General features: G+C 51.7%; 1 protein-coding gene across 1 annotated transcript; it reads right to left on the bottom strand.

Moving 5' to 3' along the window:
• Nucleotides 1-6,612: 6,612 nt before the first annotated feature.
• Nucleotides 6,613-15,155, bottom strand: LOC140694941 (endonuclease/exonuclease/phosphatase family domain-containing protein 1-like). The gene is made up of 4 exons (XM_072957935.1): nt 15,054-15,155; nt 12,421-12,531; nt 8,909-9,043; nt 6,613-6,752 (listed from the first exon to the last, which is right to left on the bottom strand). Exons 1-4 carry the CDS (start codon nt 15,153-15,155, stop codon nt 6,651-6,653), a joined length of 450 nt encoding a protein of 149 aa, XP_072814036.1. The 3' UTR covers nt 6,613-6,650.
• Nucleotides 15,156-15,841: the final 686 nt, after the last annotated feature.

Raw genomic sequence — 15,841 nt, forward strand, 5'->3', positions numbered from 1 at the left:
GATCTGGAGGCACAAATGTAATAACACACATAACAGACGGTCTGACCAAAAGTCAGAAGATGCGCGCTCTGGGAGGCAGGAGATGATTTGAGATTACACAGAGGTCTCAGGGGGTCTACGCGGCTGTGACAGACACCTGTGCAAGGTCTCAGGCGGGGATGAAAAGGAAGCAGGCTCCTGGGGACTGAGGTTGGGGGGTTGCACTGTGTTCGGGACCCCTCAGGCCACAGCCCACCAGGGGCATCCAAAGGGAGCACAAAACACACACGGCAGGGGAACTGTCCCCGGGCTCTCACTGCAGCCAGGCTGGTTCATCTCTGTTTATTTTTTCAAAACAAAACTAAAAGCCACCACTCAAAATGTTTGAGAAGACTGCTCAAGTTAAAAGCTTTATGTGATCTGCAGCCAGAACATCGCAGACTGGTGGGCAGAGAGGAGAGCTCCCGGCAGCCCTCGGGCAGGTCCCGGCGGCCCGGCATCTCCCACTCCCTGCTGCTCGGCCGCCGCAGCTGCTCCTCTCCGGGCTGCGGTCCAGGCAGCGGTCCAGGCAGCGGGCGTGGCCAGCCGGTGGGCTGAGATTGGCGGCAACCGCAGATGGCACACATTTCCGTTCTCTGCTGGGCTTCTGATCTGACCATCCAGCACTTCAAGGGCCCAGCGTGCTCCCGCCCCTGCCAGAGGTCCAAACACATCCGCCAAGACGGCAAGCGGGTCCAGGCCCGGGCGCGGACGTGGTCAGAATGAAGATGAAAAGACAGTTCCTGGCGCTCTGCATCTTCACCGGGGAGGGGGAGCTCCTGGCCTCCGGGGTCCAAGGGTGGAAACCCGGTTCATTGTCATCACTGCTCGTGCTTAATGTTGGCTTCACTTCGCTCCAGGGTGACCCCGCTGCTGTTCCGGGCGCCTTCCTTCCTGTTCCAGTCCTTCTCCGTGTAAAACTCCGCCAGCACGGGGCAGTGTTCGGAAGCCACTCCGCCCCAGGACCAGTCATCTGGAATCCAAGGGTTCGTGAGGCCCTCTCTCACGACAGCCCAGTGACCTGAGGCAGAGGGAAAAGAAACCAGAGGTCAGGATATAGGGGATGGGGGATGTGAGGGCGGGGTGTCGCAGGCTGGCAAGTGGCTGCACACCTGGGCTCCCTGATGAGACTCAGCCTGGCTTGTCTGTGCAAATGCGCTGTCTCAGCCCATTTGATTTTCTCAGCAAGTGAGGGTTTACCACGGTAAGCACTGAAACTACCCCTAAAAAGCTTAACAGCAAGGGGGCAGACGAAATGATTTCTAACTTCCCTACAGCCCAGTGTTCTCAGGCTCCCCAGCTCCCGTGGTGAGAGCACTGCCTTCCGCTAGCGCCTCCTTGCAGCCCCAGTCTCTGTCTTGCCAGCAGGCCATTCTTACAAACTGCATCTCACCTAGTTTGATGACTGTCACTCCTCTTGAGACCCACTTTCTTCATCCTCTGGATCCTCCCATGACACAGTCCAACAGGAAACCGGTGCCCAGGATGGGAAATTCTAGTCTTGAGGATCTAAGTCTCAGCTGCATGTCGGGGTCTCACAGTGGGACCCCAGCATTAGTACTTAAAACATTCTTAAATGTCTCGCTGAAGTATACTCTGCATCCATTGGCATTAGTGAAGCTTCCAGGCAGGACTGAGAACAACTGTTCTTGTCTTTCATCAAAAGACCCTACCATTGCGACTATATTTCTGTTTTCTGATCCAAAGTCTGCTCAGCAAGTGACTGCTATGGGGGGGGACTGCTTTTCAGCACTGAGATCACCCACCACACCCTGGTCCTGGAGGAGTCCTGTTTAAAGCACTTCTCCCATCCTGTCAACTCACCCCTAACCACTGCTCCTCAGGGCATGGACGGTGAGTCAGTAAACCTCAGGCCACAACACAGCGGCTGAACATGATAGGTCTGGAGAGGTGTTTGCTGAATGACTAAGTGTCCTTAAAATTAGGCTACATTATCAGCTCATCTTGGAATCTGGGGATGCTGCCCAGGATACACTGGCGTTGTCCCTGTGGTACATCAGTGAATGCCTTTTAATTATTTTTCACACCCCTTCACTCTTAAATGTGACTCTATTTGAATGATAATGACACAGTCACCTAAATGATAACCCAGTAAATGCCTGGGAAGGCAACTCCTGGCTCTTGCTCAAACCAAGTGATCCGGAACTGTCAGCTCAGACAGGTGCATTCTACTCCATTTCGGAGCAGGAGGAAGGACGAGTGACTTGTGTTTACCTGTGAAAACCTTCTTCAAGGTTTTACTGATCCAGATGTTGTCCAGAGTCTTTGAACCTTGAGGATTCTTGGTGCTGATGTTGGTGAAGTTGCGTGCGGGGATCAGGGGGCAGAATTCTTCTTTCCTCAGAATATCATAGTCAGTGCTGTCTGGCCCCTGGCCGAAGTCCCCTAAAACGATCACGTCTTTTTCTCCTGGAAGTGAAAGAAAGAAAATCAGGAGTTTAAGAGGAGGTGAGAAATGAACCCAACACTGACCACAGCCCATTTAAGTGGGATCGTGGCTGTCTGATTTGACTCTTAAGGTTAGGACTACAGCATGGTTCTTATTCTCCCAGTGTTTCCAAACTCCTTGTGCCAACCCCCTCCCAAACTTAAGAACAGATTAGTGACACATCTGGAAATGGGGGTCAGTGTGATGGAGAGATCACCCCTGCTCCAACCCATGGGCTCCAAATCTCACAGCACAAAAAGGCCTAAGGGTCCTGCTCAGGTATTTAACAAAAGCTCAACAAACATTTATCGAGCACAGAGGGAAGATCTTGGGAACACAGGGAGAAGACAGCCATCCACAAGGCAAGGAGAGAGGCCTCAGAAGAAACCAAATCTGCCCACACCTTGACCATGGACTTTCCGGCCTCCAGAACTGCGAGAAAGTAACCTCCTTTTGTTTAAGCCACCTGGACCGTGGTATTTTGTGACTGCAGCCTGAGCACACTAACACAGGGCCAAAGTGGAAAGCTTTTCCCTTTAAAGTATCTTCAATATTTCTCTCATAGTTTGATTTACTAGAGTGAGTGGGATAGTGATGAAGTACTTTCCAAAGTGAGCAGAGAGGACAGTGGGCCCGAGCGAGCCTCCCTGGGATTCGTATGGACGGCCTGACCGTCATGGCCTGTCTCCAAGGTCCCTTCAGGGGAGCCACGTTATCACAGGGAGCGGCATTTCTGTCTCATCTTGCAAGGGAAGCTTTAAGGAAAGCAGTTCATAAACGAAGGCCAAATGCATCTGAGACTCAGCAAATCTTTTTCCTGGACATGAACATGCTTCAGTAACAATGGCTGGAGGGAAAGAAATCTAAAGTGGAAGGACACACGCCACCAGCAGAGGGCTCTTGCTCACTGCACGTGACGCCCTCCACCGAGGGGCGGGCGGAACAGAAGGAAAGTGGAGGGAAGCCTTCCCTGCAGCCACTTGTGTGGCCCACAGAGATTTAACCCCTCATGCTAGATCCTAACAAGAGCAGGGTGAGCCCAATCACGTGGTCTTGAGAAATTGGTGCCTCCTTCCAAATAGCAAAACTAACTTGAGAATAACATTAATAACATCTCATCCGTGGCCAGTGTTAATGACCATTCACCGAGCCCTCACTGTGCACTGGACCCTCTGTGCAGGTACGAGGCTGAGGCTCCGAGAGGTGGAAAGGCTTGCCCAGGGTCACCGAGCCAGCACTCAAATCCAGGGCTCTTAGCAAAGAGCAAGGATGGAAAAGCCCCGTGTGCCTGGAACAGTGCCTGCTGCCCGGCAGATGCTTGATAGACACGTGTGGAAGAAACAGTGAACAAGGCGAGGGGGAAAAAAGTGAGGGGAAAACCTCAAAATTAGGGTGCAGTGCAATTTTGAAAGGAAAGAAGGTAAAGGTGCTGCATTTATCGACTATCAAGGAAAACTGAAGTTAAGAAAGTCTGAGGCAGGAGGTTCCCATGTGGCAGGGAGGTTTTCACTGGGGTGCAGATCTGAAGAAGTGTGAGCCATATGAGACACTTCTGAAGCCAGGGGAGATGCAGGTGTCGAGGGTCAATGAGCCGAGCTCTGTGTAACTTTAGGGATGAAAATAACAGCTCTTTTTGAACAGGCACGTCTAGGCTTTTTCTTTCGGTTAAATCAGTTGGGTGATAACATGGCGACAGTCCTTGCCTGAGAGTCCCCAGATGTGTGGAGACCGGAATTCTCCTAGAAGGCTGTCCACCGGGGTGGGTGCCTTAATCATCTTGGTTGCTGGGAGTGAGGGGAGAATGCTCGGGGCTGATTTGCTCCAAGTCTCAGGATTTATAAAATGCCAGTGAAAACAGCAGAAGCCGGTCCCCACGGGGGGAAGGAAGGTCCCCCCCAGATGTCAAGGATGACTGCACCCTGTGTCCCTTTTGCTGAGTTCACAGAGAAGGCCCCCTGGCGGGTGTGAAAGCAGAGAATTCCATCAGAGGATGGGCACACCCAAGCTGACGTCAACCTGGGTGCACATTCCAGACAAAGGCAGAAAAGCCCAGAGTTTACTAATCAAGTCGGCTCTGTTTGCTCTGATAGAAAGAAGCCCGTGGAATATAGGCTTAGTCTTTGTTTTAGCTGAAACGCCTCTGCTCATCGATGCACCCGTGTTGCCCCCCGGGCAGGCTGCAGCACTTCCTGAATCCTGGGTCTGCCGCGTCACCAGTTAACAATGAACTGGACCTTAGTTACACACAGGGGGACACAGAAACATGAGTCACTGTCCATACATGGGTGTGTCAAGGCCAAGCCAGGCTGTGGGTCGATCGATAGTCCCCTGGCAGTTTGGAACATAACCTGCCTAGGTTTGCTAACAAAAACCTTACCAGTCCCTGGATATCAGGGAGGGGAAAAAAAAAACCAAAACAGAGAGAGACTAAGGTTATCAGAGAAGCTAGAGGCTGGCATCTTTCCTTTCTGCTTCCACGAAAAGGAAAACCTTGAGACTGAAAAGAAGAGAAACATGCATGGATCTGAAAAGCTATCAAGTCAGCCTTTTTAGGCTGGAGACTGCAGGTGAACAATTCCCACATAGTTGCTCCTTGGATGAAATATCTCAGCTTAAACATCTTTCTGATACTATCTTAGCCTGAAGACTCATAATTTAAGGAGAATGCTGGTCACAGCACATCCTGGTTCAAAATGTAACTTGCATATCAATGTTTACAGCAGCCCTAAGATGGAAACAGCCCTAGTGTCCATTGACCAATAAACAGAATAGTATTTGGTCTTAAAAAGAAAGGAAATTCTGACACATAGTATGAACCATGAAGATGTAACATTAAGTGAAATAAGCCAGAAACAAAAGGACAAATTTTGTAAGATTCCGCTCACAGGAGATACCCAGAGTGGTCAAATTCATAGAAACAGCAAGTTGAATGGAGATGCTCAGGGACCCAGAGAAGGAGGTATGGGGACTTTATGTTTAATGGGTGCAGTTTCAGTTTGGGGAGACGAAAAAATTCTAGAGATGGATGGTGGTGATGGTTGTAAAACAATGTAAATATGCTTAATATAACTGACCTGAAGGCTTAAAAATGGTTAAGATGGTAAGTTTCATGTTATACGTATTTTACCACAATAAGAAGTCTTTTCAAAATGTAACTTTGTAGTCTGACTGAATTATTTTTATAGCCAAATCTTCATAAGCCCATTGTGAGGGGCCAACTTAACAAGGAAAAAAATGCTGAGCAAGCTAGAGAACACTGGTTAAGACTCTAGTTTATGGAAGAGAATTCCAGCCTCCAGCTGTGAACCCTCATCTAGAGAAGCTTTGAAAAAACCAAGCGCAGTCACACACGTCCCTATCTTTACGGCCATGTCAAGTTTTCTTTCTGGTAAACCATGCACAGAAAACCTTCTGTGTTATTGGCGGCAGAACCCAGAAAACAGACAGCCCACCTTTCTTCTAAAGTTCAGCTCTTTTCTATGTTTTCGTAAACCCATTGGCTTTTTTTTTTTTTTGAGTCAATTCATGTTAGCTGAGTGCCTACTATGTGCTGGGCACTTCCTCAGAAGGTCACCAAGCCCCCTGAGCACCCTATCAGGTCACCACTGTCCGTCCCCCGCTAGACGGAGCTTGAAGGGGTGGTAACTTTTTCTGTCCTACAGAAAGAGCTGAGGTTAAAATTCAGCTTTCCCGTCAGCTTCAAGGCTCCTTCGGTAAGGTCTGCATCCCACCGGAGAGAAAAATGCAACTCACTGCTCGACCAGACTTTCCCACCCTTGTCATCAACTTTTCCTCCTTCACAAGAAGAGCACGTGCAGATGTGCAGGCAGCGCACCCAGGGCAGTTGACCCACAGTGAGCTGTCACCGGGGAGGGTGTCATCACTGAATCCTTTCCATCAAACAGAGGCTGAAGAGCCGCAAAGCTGACACCATGGAACCCGTGTGCTAGACTCACGAAGAAAAGCTGTCAGCATGTCCAGGGCAGCTGGGCTCCCTGAGATGCAGGGAGTGTGGTGGTTTCCTGGGCTTTGCTGCCTTCTGGCCAGATGGCCAGATGAAGGGATCGGACGGAGGGGCACACAGAGGCAACCCCTTCTACAACTCCTGCCCTGCAGAAGTGGGAGCTGAGAAAGACAGCCTCCTACCTTTCAGGGTTTCCTGCAAGGTCTGCACGAAGCTGGCCTAGCGGTGGTTGTCGCTGTGATTCCTGCTCGGGTTCTCGCTCCCTGGGAACGTCAGGGCTGCCAGGTGAAGGTTCACAAGGATCAAGTCATTACTTCCCACCTGGGCAAGAGGAAAGGACACATCAAGGACAGGCGCGATGCTCTTACTTCCCGCTTTATCTGACTCACACACAGCTTCACGCCCAGCGCTGAGCACAGAGGCTGGCGCACCCTGGGAGATGGGCACCGGAAGGGTTTTCCGACCCCCTGCAGGACAGAGACCTATCTTGTTCTATCAGTGCACCCCGACATCGTACCTGCTCCTCCTGGGCCTGGAAAATTGGGCACATCTGGAAATGGCAAATTTTTGCTTTTTGCTTTTTCTCTTCTAAGCAACTAACACGGGGGAAGTGGGGGTCTAGCGACTGGTTGTTACCAAAGACCTGGGGCTCTTAGGCAAAGGGCCAGACCTCCATCCCCTGCCAGGACCCACTGCTGGGACCCTCCTCCTTCCCCACTGCCCACCCCTACATGTTCTTCTCCCACCAGAGACCACTGTGCCCTGATGCGCGCTGTCACCCGATTTCAGACATGTCGAGAACGACAGCCGGCCGGACCCTAGCAGCGCAGGCTATGCCTGTGCCGCGTCCCCAGGGGTGGCCGTGGTGCACAGGTGCAGAAGCGCGAAGTGCGGGCGGTCCTCGAGCACCGCAGCGTTGCTCAGCTGCTCAGAGTTCAGCAACCTGCCCTTCCGTCTGTCATGGCAACAAAGAGTAAGCGCTGCCAAGCAGCAGCAGGGTGCAGGAAGTGGAGGCTGCCAGTTCTGCCTTACAGATGTGCCAGCACCACCGCCCAGCCTGGAGGGTGGAGGGCTCTCTCTGCAGCTGTGGCTCTGACCGTGGGGGAACCACCTCAAGGCTGTGGGCAGGAAAACCCAGTGTGGAGAGGTGAGCCGCATCTCTGCTCCTACCACTTGTCTGGCCCGCGACATGCCATGAAGTGCGGCAGGCTGCGCGTCTGTCGAGGCGATCGCTTCACTTGGACGCCTTGGCCAATATTTCGTGACCTGACAGCATTTTTCATTGGCCATTAAAAACAGCCTGCCTCTTAGCGTCACTGGCTGGTTCTGCCTGTTGCCTTGCTTGGCCAAAACCATTACAGCCACTTTACAGAGAAAAGGGATCCAGTGTGGAGGCAAGACTGGTATTAACGGTGACACCTGGCTGAATTCCACATCAGCACCATAAGCACAACCCACAGACACCCCAGGGGTGTGCGTGTGTGTGTGTGTGTGCACGCGCACACGGAACACCAGTGCCTCTACAGCTATGGGCCTGAGGGGGACAGTCCTGGGCTGGACCCCAACCAAAGCCATCACAGCCCCAGCACTGGCTGCCCCAGCCCGGCGCTGCCAGAAACTGTGCTGGGGTCTGCAGCAATTCGCAGGCTACGGAACCTCTCTGGAGCGTGTGGTGGGTGGGCGGGGTGGGCAGCAGGTGGCTTGCTAAGTGCTATGGCCAGGGACCGCTGCCTGATCCTGTGACTTCACAGGGATAAGGCCAACTGCTGACTTGCTGATCTGTTTTGACTGCTGGCTTCTTCTTGCTCCTGCTGCCCAGCTTCTGACTGCTTGCTGTTTATTAATATTTCCCAGGGATGTCTGGGGAAATTAGAGAGAGAGCACAGATCTGGCTGCTTGCTGCTCTGGACTCTGGTGAGACAGGGCTTGTCTGGAGGTGTCAGTCATAGGGCTTCCCTGGCTCCACTGCCCAGAAGCTCCTTCTGAGCCCCTTTCAAGCCCAAATGACCCCTTCAGAGTCCCCCCTCTCCCTGGTAAGAGAGAGGGTCCTCAGAGAAGTCCAGTTGCCCTCTAATCCAGTGAGTCCCAAATGCCCAGCCTCGTTAACCCCTGTGCAGGGAAGACTGAAGAAGCATTGAAGCTTGAAACCCAGACATTGTGTGTGTCTGGGGCAGGGTCCAGGAACCCCTGATCTTAAGAATCTCTCCGGGTGATTCCGAGGTGGGTCAGGTTTGGGCAGCAGCCCCCTGACCTTCCCGCCCGCATGTCAACGTGACCAGAGCTACAGATCCTCCAGATCCCTCTCATTCTTGCTCTGGACGTGGTCCCCAGCCAAGGGAGCCCCAGGAGGGTGTGCTGCCCCAGCCCAGAGAGAAGAAAACCAAGGCAAAAGATGAGCTTCTCCAGCTCACAGTTCAGAAAGGGCCTTTTTCCCTTTTTTCAGACGGAGTGGCTCTTCACGGCGACATGAGCGGTACCTTGAACCTCGCAAGGTACGGGCTGGGACCCACGGGCTTCCCGTGCCCGTTGCCAGGCGAGCTCTCCTGCCAGGCGGCGTCTCTCAGCTCCACCCCGGCTGCTGTGTCCCACAGGAATCCCGCAAACCCGGGCCCCTGCAGGAGAAGACGAGGGTTAGTGTGTGTAGGGGGTCTATCTGGTGGCAGGGCTCAGCCCTGAGCGGAGGAAGAGGCAGGTGAGCCCAGGAGGAGACGATGGGGAGCAGCAAGCTCTGCTCTGGGTCCTGAGATTACATGCCCAGGGGCTGCTTCCGAGACAAAAGCACACCCAAAGCCACAGCGTGTGCCTCCTTGTCCCCCCACCCAATTTCCCAGACCGGCAATTTCAGGGAGCTTCACATACTGCCAGGGGTGCCTGGGCTCTTCTCTTTTTGAGGGGATGGGGCGGGAATGGGGACCCAGATTAGGCATGGAGTTATCTTTTTAATCATCACACCCCATGAAGTAGCTGCTCACACTCCCATCTGTCAGATGAAGACAGCTGCTCAGAGAGGTTAAGTAACTTCTTTAAAACCCCATAGCTGGTAAGTGGCAATGCTGAGGATCAAATACGAGAATCCAAAGGGTGGTTTTGCTTACAACAGCTGGGATCTGGCACCTAGCAGAAATTCAATAAACATGTGCTAGATGAACAGAGGTCAGGAGTAACAGTCTCAGTGGTTTGGAACCGGTCAAGGGTCCTCTTCAGGTGGATGGGGCCCCATGTGGGGGTCTGAAGCCCCAGGGCAGTGCGCTGCGAGGGCCAGTGAGTGGGGCAGACAGACAGGGTGGTGTGAGCAGGGTCAAGGTCTCTGGCCATCAGAGGGACCACTCTGAATCTGCCTGCTTCCTGCTGCTGCCACCGGGTGCCTTGTGGAAAGAGGAAAGTCTCCCCCTACCGCCAGTCCGGCTGCTGGGGGCTCTGTGCAGGGGTCGGGTATCAGCAGTGTCACCCGGTGGGGGCAGCGATGCTCGTTGCGAAAGGAGAAGTGACTGCATATCCTGAGTGGGCTCTGGCCGAGTCGCCAGCTTCAGCTTAGTCCCGGCCGCACGTGTGTGGCAGAGGAGGGAAGGGAGGAACAGCGTTCTGCCTGCTGTGCGCCTTTCTATTTTAAAATGATCGACCTGCCCACCCACTCGTGGGGGCACTAGTTTAACAATGAGAAGACCTGGGTCTCAGAACCGCCTGAGCCACTTAGCGGTGGGATCTCTGGGGAGCTGCTGTGTTTTTCTAAACCTGTTTTCTCAGGTGTAGAGTGAAGGAAATATGATTTGCCCTGTTTGGATCAGAGGGTGATACACCCTTCCCCCCAATTTACTGTTTCCCAAGCGGTGGTGCCAGAGTAACCTTAAGTACCACTAAGGTCACCCTCTGCTGTAAAACCCAGGGGCCCTCCGGGTGGGCACCTCCCGGTTCATCACTGCCTTGCACGCCTGCTCGCCTATGTTCCCAGCATGACTGGGCCTTCCTGGCCTTGTATTGCTGCTTCTTCCACTACTGGTTCCTCACATCCTTCTGGGAGCTTTTCCCAAGCCCCCAGCTCAGGTGGGCCCTTATCCAGAAGAGCTGCCCTCAACATGGCGTGGTGGGAGGAGAGGGGGCATTAGAGTCAGAGAGCGCTAGCTGGGTCGGGGCCTGAACCCCACCTCGCATCAGCTGGATGACTTCTGGGCAAATCATTTTGTCTCACTAGACCTCAGTGTTCTCATGTGTGGACCGCCCCTCCACCAGGGGGTGAGGCTGGAGACCAAGGAGGAGGCACCTGGACGTCCCTTCAGACACTGGAGAAACGGCAGCTGCTGCCACACTCTCTCCTGCTGCTCCGCGGTCCAGGTGGCACATTTGTGACTTGCACACTGTTTGTTACATCCAGACAGTGTTTAAAATAATTTTAAAATGATCTACCCACATTTAAAATTCAGGAAATTTCACATTAAAATCCAGATATTGGCACCTTTTGAGAAACCAGGAGATTTGTCCACTGGCCCACAACTCTCCATGGCAACCTGAGACAGGCACCCGCTCCCTGCCCAGCACCACCGGGCCTGTCTGCCACCCGTGCCTGTTAATCAAGCATTCAATGCACGTTATCTTTCTAAATCCTACAGCCATCCTGTGAGTGAAGAGAGGGCTAGTTGCTCCCGTTTTACAGATGAAGGACTTGAAGCTGCGAGGTTTAAGAGGCTTGAACTTGGGCCTCCCTGCTGTTCTCCAACAGCCCTGACACCCTACCTGGAGTCCGGTTACCCGGCCTGTCCCCACCACAGGCTCTGTCAGGCTCAGGTTCGGATCCCCGGACATGCAATGAATGAAAACAAGCTGGGCTGGGTGGCTGGGTCTGTTTTTGTCACCATATAGATCTGGCTTGTAACACAGTGCCTGGCATGCAGTCGCCTTTCTAACGATTTGTTGAATATGAATGAATAAAAAGCGTTAAATGCGCTGTTAAGAGCCTTGTGAACCTACCTATGTGTGAAGTGCTATTAAAAAAAAGGAAAGGGGCATTATTGTTATTTTCATGTGGACTGAGAAGGGACAGCTGTGGGCTTGAGTGGTAAAGACCAGATACATTCCAGTTTGACAGTATTTCCAGCCTCCTGTGAATGCACGCTGGCTCCCACCTACAGCAACCATTTACACACTCCAAAAGCCAGAGAAATAGAACATAGGTCACACTTTAAGGTGTAGCTAAAAAGAGAGCTTACTGTCAATAAATGACTGGATACTTTTAATCCAGTAAACATTTATCAGTTAAAAGCCTCAAATCTCAACATCACTCAGCTAAGCACCATTCATGTGTGTTTACCAGCATACTAGGAATACTAGAGAGAAAAAAATAAAGCATCTGCATTTATAGAAAAATTATATGATGATACATTTTTTCCACTCATAATTAGCCGGGTTTTTTTTTTAAATCTACAACTCCACTGATACTGAACATTTCAAGTGAATAAAAACCGATCTTGAATATGATATGCCAGAGTGAAAATCTATATATACAGAGATTTACCCAAACCCAGATGGGTGATCCTACTGAAAGAACATGCAAAATTAAAATCGGCTGAAAATTCCCACAGACCATTTCCACGTGCACAGTTCCTCCCACTGAAAGCCAAGAGTGCACACGCAATTAAGTGGGTCTGAAGTTTTCAGTCAATGAACATGGGCTCGCCACAAACTTGGCAGTGGCTGGAACCGTGGAGAAGGGATTATGAGCACAAAGGACAGAAATACCCTACTTGTGGCCTTGGTTCCAGACAGGATTTCTCCTCTCCTCCCAACACCCAAACTCCCATTTCCGCTGGGCGGCAGTCCCTTCCCGATCCAAACAGGAAACGAGAACCAGGGCATTTTGAAATGAATGGCAAAGAGCTAAAAAGTGGGCAGAAATACAAAATCACACCAAGGATGTTGGCAAAGGAAACATTTAAATGTCTAGGGTTGGGAGGAAAAGAAAATGGGAAGAAAATCCAAGTTCTGCAGATGAGGATACCTTCTGGAGCTGAGTCGAGGGCGTCTCTGAAACAATGAACTTCCAGCATCCTCGGGGCCCCTTCCACTTGCGGATGTTGGGCAGGATTGGCTGGTTGAGCTCCGTACAGAACTGTGAAGACAGAGCACAGGTTGGTGTGTGTTCTCACAGCAGGCAGAGCCAGTAAACCTCGATCCTGACTCATCAGAGTCTCATCAGATTCCATCCCCGTGTTCTCAAAAACCAGGGTCTGCAAAGACCCAGACGACAAAACAGGTACCACAAATTAAACAAACTGTCCACCTATGAAAGACACAATTATCACCTGGGGACACTCAGTTCACAGCAATCGACTCTCTTTGCAGCATTTTACCGCAAATAGTTCAAAACAAGTTGTCAGAATCCATTTAATTCTTGTAACACTAGGGGTTTCAAGGTTCCACGAGGGTCTACATCAGTATCAGATGCAGAGGAAAAAAGATGAATACATGGTGTCTTGTCTTCCCACCGTGGAGCTTAGAGGTGCAAAAACTGCCCCCAGAATTTAGTTGATAATAGTGAAATAACTTGCATGATGAAAAATGGTAACTAGACAATGTGATCATTTCATAATGTATAAAAATATCAAACCACTATGTGGTATATCTGCGACAAATACAATATTGTAAGTCAATTATGCCTCAACTGAAGAAAGACCAGCTGACCCCTAGCTTCACCATGAGCCATCATACTGTCCACCTTGGTTTTGCTCTGAGAAGAAACGCCTCCTGTCGTGATGGTTCCTACGCCCCACGTGTGTCTACAGGGTGAGATTCTTTCTGCTTGTGCGTGTTCCACCAATATGGAACCAGAAGGCGACTTTATCGTCAAGGAAAACTAAAACTGCACAGGCAAAGTAAAATGAGGAGTTGAAAAACTATGGGCTTGAAAGTGTGTGGACCAGTTCCTCTAATTCACGCCTCACATGCAACCCCGCCGCTTGGGGATGGCTACTTTGAGGGGTCCTCGAATTTTTCAGATACGGGCTCAGTTTTTGAGATGCCCTGACATCTGGTACTGCCCCTTCCCAGTGACACCCTCCTGTCCCTTTGCTTCATGCACCTCGGAGCACCCCACTCCTCTCTGTCTCTGCCCAGCACTCCAAGCGAGTCTCTTGGCTTCCTTCTGGGGCATCACTGCTCTTTCTTTAATGAGCCAGCCTTACCTAATCTTACTCAGCCCCACGGCTTCAGCTTACACCTCTACCCCAAAGGCCCTCAAATCTATACCTGCAGCTCAGATTTCCCTCATGAGTTGTGAATTGCATTTCAACTTCCTTTTTAACATTCCCATCTGGAGGTCTCTATAGAAGTGAAAACCCAGCAGCAGGTCCCAAAGGAACATGCCATTCCTCTGCCCCACCCCATGCCCATCCTGGTTCCTGGCATTTGCATCCTTCCGGCTGCTCTGACTCTTGCCTCTCCTCCTGTGTCCCATCTTGCATCCAGCCCCGCCCATCATCACGTGTGTCTGGAGCACCCTCTTTCTTCTTCCAGTCCCACTGCTGTGGCCTGTTTCAGAGCCCCATCTCCTCTCACCTGGGTCACTTTTAAGAAGTCTCCCTGCCTCTGTTACCTGGTCACCTTCCACCTGTCCGCTGGGTCAGTTGTGACGGCTGCACTGATGCCCCACCCCTCGAAGTGTGGTCCTGGGCCCAGGAGCATCAGCATCACCTGGGAACTTGTTAGAAAAGTTCTGGCCCCATCCTAGACCTACTAGATCAGAAACTCTAGGGTGAGGCCCAGTGATCTGTGTTTTAACAAGCCCTCCAGGTAATCCTGATGTCTGCTAATGTCTGAGAACCACTGTAGCTGCTACCTCCTCCCAAAGCATCTGCCCCAGATTTGGGGCAGCCCCTTCCTGGAAGGCCTCAGCTGCAGAGAGCAGCACTTGTGCCCCTCCTGAGGTGCTCACATCCAGTGGCCGAGAGATGGCAGGATCTAACGGTCTGCTCTTTGCTCTCCTGTTGCTTATGCTGTAAGAGGGAAGATGAGGCATAAGCAAGTACTCAGCCAGTCATTTCTGTGGCAACTGCTATGGAGAAAATGAGACCGGGCAAGGGTGGAGCGTGCTGGGAGGCTGCTCCAGATACACGCTGCTCTAGGAGTTAAGCTGCCTTTACAGTTAGATGTTAAGTGCCTGCCTCTCGCCAACAGTGGTTGCCATAAGGGAAGGGACTGTACCCGAGTCACCTTCATGCAGCCCACCTGGCACAGCGCATGGCACCCAGTGACGCTCTGAAAGCATCTCCTGGTGAACCAGGAGACTCCAGGGAAGACCACCGTCCTCAAATCCACGTGTGATAAATGAGAGGAGGGATTGCTCCTTGAAGCTAATTATCTAACATTGCCTCAATTTTAACCTGACTTTGAGTTTGCCTGGGAAGTGTTCTCTCTGGGATTTGCTCATCGGTGACTGTTGTCCACTCCCCTTTCAACACTGCCCAGAGGCCGTGGACAGTGTTATTCCCGAGGGACGCTTCACCCCAGATGAACCCCCATGACCAGATGGTCCTGGCTGGTAACTATCCCTGGGAGAGAAATGAACCACTTTGGAAAATGCAAGAGGAATTTATCAACTCTGACTTTAGGGATCCAGCGAGGAAATGTACTTACAAATGGTCCAATTTCCTGCTGGGGAATCATTTGCTCAGTAGAGTAATCATTAGAGCTGAATCCAAGAATCGTTAAAAGTGAGAGCAGCTCTCCACTGCCCATCTGGTGCCTCGCTGCTCTCCACGCAGGGGGTCCCAAGCCTGGCTGCTCGCCCGAGTCTCCTAGGATGTACCCCAGGAAGCTCTATTTTTAAACATCCCCCCCCAGGTGATCAGCCAACCAGCCACATTACAGAGCCTCAGCCTCTCGGGGCCCGCTGTGCTAGGAAGAGCCATCTGCAGGCAGCCGGAAATCTCATCTCTCCTAACCCTCGCAGGACCTTCAGACATCTGGAGACAGATGAACCTCTCGTTCACGCCGCAAACCCCAGTGCAGCGTAAACATGCCCACTCCTGGCAAAGCCACTGTGATCGGCAGGGTGAGAACCGGGAAGAGGGGGCACAGGCTGGCATGTTTCCCACGTGCACCACTCCTACAGACAGGCTTTGGGGACTCACGTGGTGCTAGTCCAAGTGTGCTCATCGGTATCCCCTGGGATCTGAACATGCTATTGAATTAGAATCCCCAGCGAGGAGCCTGGAAATCTGTGCTTTAACAGCCCCTCCAGGCGACTCTGACTCGAGATGCAAGTTGGTGTTACTGATGAAGGAAAGACGTTCTCCATTTTCTTTGCTTTATACCTGAAAGACGCTCTGCACAGGGAAACTCTGGGAGATAAGGAACCATAACTCCTGAACCCTGAGGTATGTAAGGTATTTTGTAAGGTCCTTGATGACCTCTCTGGGCCC

Source organism: Vicugna pacos, unplaced genomic scaffold, assembly GCF_048564905.1.
Source record: "Vicugna pacos unplaced genomic scaffold, VicPac4 scaffold_113, whole genome shotgun sequence".
Classification (NCBI taxonomy): domain Eukaryota; kingdom Metazoa; phylum Chordata; class Mammalia; order Artiodactyla; family Camelidae; genus Vicugna; species Vicugna pacos.